Raw genomic sequence first — 9,938 nt, 5'->3', positions numbered from 1 at the left:
TGAATAACTTAAAGGCCTCCAAAGGTTGCTCTGCTTCAGTTGGCAGCGGGGAAACCATATTGTTTGCTCAAAGAAGGTGGGAAAACATCGAGGCAAGAGGACACAAGCAACAGGAAAGGGCAGGAGGACCCAGTTTGACTTTCACTCATTGGCTATGCAGGACAGCTTCAGGTCCTTTCAATAGGTGGACTAGACAAGCCTGAGATTCCAAGGTGGACATATAATAACATCATAGCACCATATTCATATTCAGTATAGAAACTCAGTCATGCATGTATGGTAGGTTAGAATAATTTAAAAAACAAAAAAACCATGTCGGTATATGCATGATATGCAATGTTTTAATACAAAGTTTTTTTTTTCATATAGAGAACAATTCGATTATAACTCTATAACTTTTGTACAACACATGATTATTACTGTGTTATAGCTTATATATCTATAGCTAACATATTATCTCTTGTAAATTTCAACATTTGGAAAACATATAATCTACTTCATTTCCTAAAAGGATGCTTGTTCCCCTGTTGCCTGGACTTGAGCGCAAACAGACAATGATAAATATTGAATGCTTTTGAGTGGCGCTATACTGCAGGTCTGCCTTCATAGTTATACTGGTGTACTTTGTTGTGCTTTTTGGCCTATACGCTACTGTACAGTGACTTTAATGCTCACAACTGTGCCACCTGTTGGCGAAACAGCATTTTGAAAAGACTACACCTTCTACTGTTATATCCAAGCCCAGCTGAGGAGAGGGTCAATGACGATTCACAGTAAAAAAAAAAAAAATGCAGTGTAAATTGAGCACTCAGAGAGTATTGCGGGACCAAATACACTTAAGAAGGTTAAATTGATTCTCTAAATGTTGAATTGACACTGCATTGTTACTGTGTTGGAGCTCAAGTCCTCTGGATGCAGAGAAGCACAGTATTCACTTTTCATAAAACCATTTCTTAGTGGATTATTATAAGGCAGATTAAGAAACACCACTCTTCTGACAAGGCCTTTAAATACAAGGTTACAAGTGTGTTACTCAAAACATGCACAAGAAGAAGAAGAGAAGACAAAAGAGGGAAAACAAGGAGAAAATGCAAATATTACAAATAATCTTTGGTTGAAGGTGAGTGAGCATTCCTGTGCATTTTATGTACTGTACTGAGTAACAAAGTGAATTTGGGTTGTGCCCAAGACAAAACGAGGAAAAAAATGGAAAACCAAACAAGCAAGACGGCAAAGCAAAACAAATAATGAAACAACAATGAAAAAACAGTGCTCAAAGGCTTAAATACAGGCAGCAGTGTGTGGCATTTTCACTGAAATATCAGGAACATGAACTAATATGTACGTATAATCCTTACAAATCATTATAAAGTAAAAATGAAATATAGATAGACAAACAGGAAATAAAACTCTCATATTCCACGCGTGAGTAGGTTCATGTTCATCTCGTCTCACTCCCTGGCCAGACAGCATCTTTATGTTCTTGTTCAGCTATATGTGTCTGTGGTGACTCTCTTTCCCTCTCCCTCACTTCTTCTTGGTGAAGAGGCTGAACCTCTTCTCCTTCTCCTTCTTGGCCGCTGTGGCCTCGGGGATGACGGACGAGGAGGGTGGGGGTAGGCTGTGGGCCCTGGCGCTCCCCGAGGGCCCAGCAGCCTCCTCCTCCATCGCGGTCTGGCTGGCTTTCCCCATCAGCTGAACCCATTTCTGGAGCTCGTCCTGGGGGAGAGAGGAACAGAGAGCAGGGATGAAAGATGGAAGGGTGCCTTCAAAGGCGCCCTCAAAAAAAAGAAGCTGATTAAGCTTTTCAAACAAGCCTTTAGATTTTCCCTCTGAGGTTCTATCTAATATGTGCAATGCTGAAGGTGCTTATGAAAGTCAAAAGTTATTGCGAGCGAATGGAAACTGGAGAAAATATCTATTACTGAACTGTACTGACAGGGCAATAAATCCTGAATCTTTCTGAACTCCTGCACTTACAGAAACTGATACTTTTTTGGGGGGTGTGGGGGGGGGGCATGTATACATTGTGCATGTGCGCAAGGGAAACGTACCTCATCTTTACACTGGAACAGGTACTCACTGCTGTCTCCCAGCCTGTTCAACAGAGTACAAAACACATGAGTAAATACACAAGGAGAAAGAGACAGAGAAAGACAGACTCATTTTACAAGAAAATAGCAGGAGCGCAATATCATCCAATCTTTTAGAGTAACCTTGATGTGCAGACACAAATGTCTCTCTTACCGTAGCTTGAAGACCTGCTTCTTCTTCTTGTAGTTGCTCAGGACTTCACAGGAAGCGTTGCTGAGCAACAAGGGGTCCTCGCCGTGGTATGTGACACCGTGCGTGAAGCTCTTGGCATCTTTGTAGAAGGAGAGCTGTCCTGGCCTCAGCACACAGTATAAACTGTTCCAAGACCTGGGGGCAAGCAAGGTGACAGAGAGAAGAAAACAAAGAGGAAAAAAACAATGAAATCAATGACTGAAAGTGATACTATTACATCTCTGATGCAATAAAAAATGTACAGAGTACATCTACTGTACCACTACATCTACTGCAGCATTTCTTAACTGGTGGGTCAAGACCTAAAAGTGGGTCATGGACGGGTCATTGGTGGGTCATGGAACAGTGGTGTAAAAATGTTAATTAGAAAAAATGAGGTATCACACACCAATAAAGTCTTTTTTGAGGTGCTGGCTTCTTGTGCATACAAATGTTAAGGAAAATAAAGAGAATACTGCACACTCTGCTCCATGTTTTAATGTTGAAGTGACGTTTCGGCCATCTGGCCTTACAAAACGTACAAAACACCAACATCCTAAAAATGTGAATTAATACTTTCATTGCCAGTCCCAAAACTGAGGTAAGTTGCGGTATTGAATAAATTGAAAAAACACAAGTATATAATCAAATGAATGGTCTGTTTTTTATATTACAATAAATGGACTTCAGTCATAAGGTCAACACACATATCACACGCAAACACTCCAAACAGCAAACTGTTTTCTATCCAACCCATGGACCAACAGTGGTGCGCCAAAATATTGGGTTACAAATGAATTGACATAGAACATTTGTCTCCCAAAACCATTCCAGTGAAGTACCACTGATCTACTGTAATGCCTGAAGTGCCCTTGAGCAAGGCACCTAACCTCACTTTTCTACAGGGACTGTACCCAATACCGTGTAATAACTTCTAAGTCGCTTTGGATGAATGCGGCAGTGTACCGTAATATAATGTGAATTCTTCCAACTCTGCATTTTTGTGAATCACTTGGAGCTGCATGATTGAATGAACTGTTCTATACAATTATTATTAATATATTGCATTTACGTGTATGTTTCTCTTCCTTGTAGTGAGTAGCTGCCATATACTGACCTGTTGGATGCCTTCTTTCCCGCTGTCTCCAGCTCGTGCTTGCGCGTCAGCGTGCCCTCCAGTAGGACGGTCTGCGTCCTGGGTGCGTCGGCGGGCAGCGTCTGGGCCTTCTCAGGCTCCCTGCTGCTGATGGTTGGGCCAGACAAGGAGGCGTCCAGCTCGATGGAGCCGCTCTCCTGCATCTCAGACACCAGGGGCAGCGTTGAGTCTCCCACGGTCCCCTCCGTCTGGCCTGAGGTGGGGTCAACTGCCGTAGACTGTACACAAGACACGCACACGCACACGCACACACACACACACACACACACACACACACACACACACACACACACACATATTTAGCTTAACCTCATGTGTACAAATAGACAGTCACTCAGGCTGTGTAGGGATGATATGTCATTTGTATGACCTTGATGGTGCAGACGGCTCTTACCATTGAATGCTCCTCATCTACTGTATAAACCTGAGAGGAATCTTCAACGAATCCTGTGTCTTCTCTCCTGTAGGATGACATATGTTTGTGTTAGTGTGCTAGCCTTACAATAGGCTTCATTCACACAGGTTAAAGAGCAAATTTATTGAGACTTATTTACACAGTTTGACGGACGGACGGACGGACGGACGGACGGACTAACAGATAGACAGACAGACAGACAGACAGTCAGACAGACGGGGAGGGGATGTTACCTGCTCTCCTTCTCATATTCTGCCCTGTACTGCTCCATCTCCTGTTGGTGTTTCCTGATGTCCAACAATTCAAGCTGATGGAGTGATAAAAAGGTCAGCCTATTACTACATATTGCATGTTTGATATACCGTATACCGTAATGTAATACACAGATGTAGACACAGGCACACACACACACCACAAACACACACACACAGGCACACAGGCACACACACACACACACACACACACACGCACACGCACACGCACACGCACACACACACACACACACACACACACACACACACGCACACGCACACGCACACGCACACGCACGCACACACCAACACATTGTTATATTGTAGGAGGTTCGGAATGAATGCTCTCCTTACCAGACAACAAAAAATCCCCCAATGTTTGAAGATAAATGGTGTATGGACAAGGGACTTTGGGTAGTTCATGATGGTAGTAGACTTATTTTCAAGTCGTAAAGATGTTGTGAAGGAGAGGGTGCCTCCCTTCTAGCACTGCGTGCAAGGTGTCAATTTCTATGGAGTGTATTGTACCTTTCTAACTAGTGGCATAATTCAAAACAAATGGGTGTTAACCCATTAAGATACAGCGTTATACTTTGCTATTACCAGACTGGCTATGACCAAGTCATAGTGCATTCCTAAAGGCCTTGTTTTATGTCATAGAATGGTAGTGCTATGGTAGTTAACTTTGCAATGACTGTTAGAGCGTGCCACTGTAGGTACAGCGTGCATTCCAAATCTCCGTACCGTGGTGAGGCGCTCCAGGGCAGAGAACCTCTCCTCCCAGGCGGCGGTGGACTTCTCGAAGGCCTCGTGCCTCTTGAGGAGTTTCTCCACCTGGTCCACCGTGTGACCCAGGTCCCTGCTGGCCACGTAGGGCTCCTGCGCCACCAGCCAGGCCTCCGCCACTGACGCGTCACGCGCAAACTGGCACACCTCCACCACTGGAGGATGAGGATGACAAGGGGAGGCCAAACACATTATCACAGCATGGTAGGTGAAGAGGCAGGTGTAGGTGTGTGCGTGTCTGTGTGTATGTGTGTATTTGTGTGTGTGTGTGTGTGTGTGTGTGTGTGTGTGTGTGTGTGTGTGTGTGTGTGTGTGTGTGTGTGTGTGTGTGTGTGTGTGTGTGGTTGTGTTACCTGGTAAAGGCAAAAAGCAGTAGCTTTGTTAACAATGAACATTTGAAATAGGCCTTTAAAATGCTTGCATCCACCTGTTTAGAGTGTACAGTTGACTCCTACATGTTGTAAGTACACATTAGTGGTGATGATTTCAAATAGTTTCTTGTACATATAGGAAAAAGCAAAACACTATATTTAGTAACAAAACAAAGGAGGCATTGTAATGGGCCTGTGTTTGCATGCATGTATGTGAGTGTCTGAACATGCTTGAAGGCGTGTGTGTCTGTGTATCAGTGTGTGACATCCCTGATGAGACTGTGAATAAATGGACAATAGAGACTGTATCATGGAAAGCAGACACAGAGGTTCCAATGTTTTGTAAGTGATACTACGCATGTCTGTGTGAGCTTCTAAGCCAGTGTTAATGTATGGTTTTATAATGTTGTGGTGATTCTTTGTGTTTTTATGATGGACTGTTTTTTATTTACTTTTAGCTCGTCATGCTATGTTATCTGTATATATATGCATATATATATACAGTATGTACTGTATATATAGTCATGTTTCACTTTTGCTCGAGTTTACAGTAGATCTTAATATGGAATAAAATAGAATGATTATCCTTACATAATCTGAGCCAGTCCCATCGGTCGTCCCACTTAAGCATCATCTCCTGCTGTTTCTCCATCAGCTGCCTCAGCTTCTCTTTGATCTGAAGGAAACAGGAAACAGACGACAACTTAAAAGAGATACTGCACAGCAAATGATATGCAGTGTTAATTCGACAGAGTACCACCAACTAGAGGAGTGTTGGATTTGACTCTTTCTCTGAGTGTTAACACTGGGAAATGTCCTCTGTATGTACCGTATGTAGCTTTTGGTTGTATTTTTAGAAGGGCCAAATGTGTGATTTTAAACAAAGACTGCACAGAAACACAGCACTGTCCAACGAAGACAGAGTGCTTTGCCTACAGTATGTGAACGATGGAACTGAGAAACAATGACTTTCAATTTGAAACAACTAAAGACCTTCCTCTTTCGAGAGAATCTACTAGACTAATGCTTGAGCTAGCCTTGCCCCAGGGCAGACTCTTGACATGATGTTTAGTTTAGTTTAGTTTGTGTGTGTGTGTTTGTGTACTCGTTATTTACTCTTTATTTAAAAAACTAAAAAAAACTAACCCCTCTTTGTAACTGCATTTGTTGTTCTGTATATCTCCTGTGCACTTTGTATTTGCTTGTGATGTTGGCTTGATTATGTCCTCTTTTGAAAGTCGCTTTGTTTGTAAAGCGTCTGCCAAATGCAATGTAATGTAATGTAATGTAATATGGACATTGTTACGTTGCACAGTAAAACATGCTGAGGGTATGATACTGGTGACGCTTTTATAGACTTTCGTAAGAAGAAGAAGAAGCAAGAAATGTAGCTACAAGAAAAGAGATGTCTTATAAGTCCATTTGTGGTCTAAAAGGTTCTGACAAAACATTTAGAAACTGGCTTCTGGCTTTGGGGGGGAGGACAGTGGTAGTCCACTTGTTGCACAACCGAAGATAAGTGACCTTTGCAGTGCCAAGTGGCACACAAGTATTAGCTTGTGGTCAGGAATAGCTGTGGACGAGAGCTCCTGGAATGTCCTGTGTTTAAACAGGCCTTTTCCCCCCTAGTGTTGGTCTGACATGGGATACTTCAGACAAGGTATGCCCAAGCTCTGCCTTGAAATAGCTGACCTTCATCAGTCCACTTCATATCTGACACACATCGGTTTGGGAGTTTGAGAACATTTCTGGCGTTTTATATGGGAAACTCGACTACAGTATCGTGATTGTGATAGGAAACCCATCAATTACATACTGACTTATATCACTGACTGAAATCTCTGGTTCAAAGCCACACAATGTAGTTTTTTAAACTTCAAATAATGCCTGTCACTTCAGTGGTTCATCAACTGGTACAGTGAAATGCACTACTGAATTCACTGTGCTGTCCTCCACGGGCCTGCACTAATAAGCAGTTCCATGGGCCCATTCACTCTGTGAACACCAACAAAGAATTTTGGAAAAAATGGTGAAACTGACTAAGATTTTGTGTCACAAAGGTCTGTGTCCATGTCACTGAATTTTGTGAGATTATGTTGCAACCAAACAAGTTCAGCAAAGCAGAGTGTACCCTGTTAATATTGTTCCTTATGAACTCTGCTTTCAAGCTGTGCGGTAAACAAAATTACAGTATTTCTCAATTGGTTTTGTACATTTCTGGAATCTCTCTCGCGATTTTCAAAACACAGTATTCATTCTCAAAACAGCTTTAACAAATGGCAAAACACCATGGATGACCTGTAAAACCAAGTCTCTTCCTCAAAATCCTTAGTTTGTCTTTCAAAACCAAGTTTTTGTGTCAATGAACGCGCCAGTGCCAGCAGAATGATTAGTCATTGTGTCATAGTGTATGGACAAGCTAGTCAAATCGATTTGTCATGTTGTCAATTGACTAGTACACTCTTGAGGATGTTTTCTGAAGCGAAATGTTGTTTAGAATGGATGGAAAATGTTGTAAATTCCACTTTATATTACATTGATCAGGTAAGATTGTACTAGATATACATTTAGCGTATGACATATTTATTGAAAGGTTTTCTCATTGCAAAATCAAAAAAATAGTCAACTCTGATTGAGGTGTCAAAGTGCGCCCTCTACCACCCCTTTTTACTTGTCTTGCAGGCCCATGTGGAAAAAAATATAGAACTGTAAAGCAAAATAAATTTGAAACAATACACTGATACTGTATAAAGTGCACTTACTGTCTTGTGAAATTCTAGGGAAATATTGTAATTTTGCGTGGAGCGTAATTATAAAGGGCACATGAGGCATAGAGTAATGTAATGCCGTACAGTGCTTATTGTTGTATTGCATGCTTGTTTCCTCTTTCCCTTCTACTGCTTTTGATTAGAGAGAGTCAATATTTACCTGCGAGCAATTCACCAATTCAGATCACATTTATAGACACAAATCCAATGGAAATTATACAGTGCTTATCACATTATGACAGCTTGGTAAATCATTTTGCATGTCAAGACTTATACTATGACATAGGGCCTAAATGTTTTGGGGTTTGAGATAGTTTTGTGTATTCAGTGACAATGCTTTTTGAGTGATATGACAAAAGCAATTGCTAATGTACAATAAAGCTGAGAATTGTACACAACCATCTGCATGATGATGAAAGCATTTGCTAAATGCTGAAAACTATGAGAAACGTATTTTACCATGTGCACAGATAACAGCAGGAAGTCACAATTGAACAAGACGTTTTGAGAATGATTATTCTGTTGTGAGAAATGTACAAAACCAATTGAGAAAAACTGTAATATAAAACTACTTAGTAATTCTGCAGTGCTGTGTTTGCCACTTCCAGGTAATTATCACAATTGGCTGAAGCTACATTAGAATCTAATAAGAAAGGTTACAAGTACAGTAGATAATCGACGACAATGCTTCTCTGAAATTGAAACCGAGAGACAAAACACACACCTCTGCTGACATGCTAAACTTTGGCCTAAAACTGACCCCTCACCTCAGATGAGTCCTTGTGGTTGCGAGCCAACAATGTCTGGCCAAGGTCGACACACTCTGTGAACTTTGGCACCCGAGTCTCAATCTCGGATCGGATGCCCTGGTGGTACTTCATCAAGAGCTCCACAGAGGACACATCCCTGGGAGAAGAGAAGAGAAGAGAAGAGAAGAGAAGAGAAGAGAAGAGAAGAGAAGAGAAGAGAAGAGAAGAGAAGAGAAGAGAAGAGAAGAGAAGAGAGAAACAAAAAGTGAAGAACAGGAGAAGATGAAAAAAACAATAAAATAATAATTCTGCCCTTCAAACCTATAATATGTTAATGAAATGGACACTAGCAACAAGAAAACATACTGAATCATGCATAATGTATGTATATGTATATGTTTTATGTATATGTTAATGCATAGTCATTAGGTGGCACTTTAAAAAGCTGACAACCATTCCATTGACTTTGAACGCCTCATTTGGAGGTCACAGGCTATATACCATATACATTTCTATTATGTATTACAATAACTATCTTGGTTCATCAAAATAGAGATGATTTTGAATTCTGCCCTCTATCTCTTTTTTTTGTATTTGGTCTTAATTGAGAGGACAGGAAGACAGTAGAAGAAAATGAAAGGATTGGGAAATGACCCAGGCTTGATTCAAATCTGGGTAGCATGCCCATTTTTGGACTGATGCATTAGCGTAGTGCAGTGTTTCTCAACCTTTTTTTAGGCGAGGCACCCTTTCAATTCATGAAAAATGTCAAGGCACCCCAAACCAACAAGCCGTAACATGGCATCGCATTCGATACCACACAAGCTTAGAAATGTAACACATTTGGAGACGTCACATGACTGGGGCGACCTATATTTACTTTATTGTGCGTAAATGACAGATGAAAGATTCCACTGACTCCACAGATTCCATCTACTTATCAATTTAGACAAATATGTATTATATTACATAATTTATTTATCACCCACGTTTCCACGGCACCCCTGAGGGGGGCCCGCGGCACCCCAGGGTGCCCCGGCACCCCTGTTGAGAAACACTGGCGTAGTGAACCACAGCACCTGCCCTCCTTCTCCTTTAAAAAAAATATTGTCAGGCTTTTCAGGGCCATTATTGTGAGAGGATAGTGAAGAACTGACAGCAAAGTAGTGGGAGAGAG

General features: G+C 41.5%; 1 protein-coding gene across 3 annotated transcripts in view; it reads right to left on the bottom strand.

The window, feature by feature from the left end:
* Positions 1-1,070: 1,070 nt before the first annotated feature.
* sptb (spectrin, beta, erythrocytic) overlaps positions 1,071-9,938 on the bottom strand; it is a 67,310-nt gene continuing 58,442 nt past the window's right edge. For all 3 annotated transcript variants that reach the window (XM_063183754.1, XM_063183755.1, XM_063183753.1), the window contains 9 exons: positions 8,780-8,918; positions 5,836-5,920; positions 4,832-5,028; positions 4,070-4,143; positions 3,816-3,882; positions 3,383-3,639; positions 2,248-2,421; positions 2,055-2,097; positions 1,071-1,719 (listed from right to left, as the gene is read on the bottom strand). In XM_063183754.1, the coding sequence (XP_063039824.1) occupies positions 1,528-1,719; positions 2,055-2,097; positions 2,248-2,421; positions 3,383-3,639; positions 3,816-3,882; positions 4,070-4,143; positions 4,832-5,028; positions 5,836-5,920; positions 8,780-8,918 (1,228 nt within the window). In that variant the 3' untranslated portion in view covers positions 1,071-1,527. The remainder of the gene's footprint in view (positions 1,720-2,054; positions 2,098-2,247; positions 2,422-3,382; positions 3,640-3,815; positions 3,883-4,069; positions 4,144-4,831; positions 5,029-5,835; positions 5,921-8,779; positions 8,919-9,938) is intronic.

The sequence above is a fragment of the Engraulis encrasicolus genome, chromosome 19 (genome assembly GCF_034702125.1).
Source record: "Engraulis encrasicolus isolate BLACKSEA-1 chromosome 19, IST_EnEncr_1.0, whole genome shotgun sequence".
Taxonomy (NCBI): Eukaryota; Metazoa; Chordata; class Actinopteri; order Clupeiformes; family Engraulidae; genus Engraulis; species Engraulis encrasicolus.
This window is presented reverse-complemented; position numbering and strand designations above follow the sequence as displayed.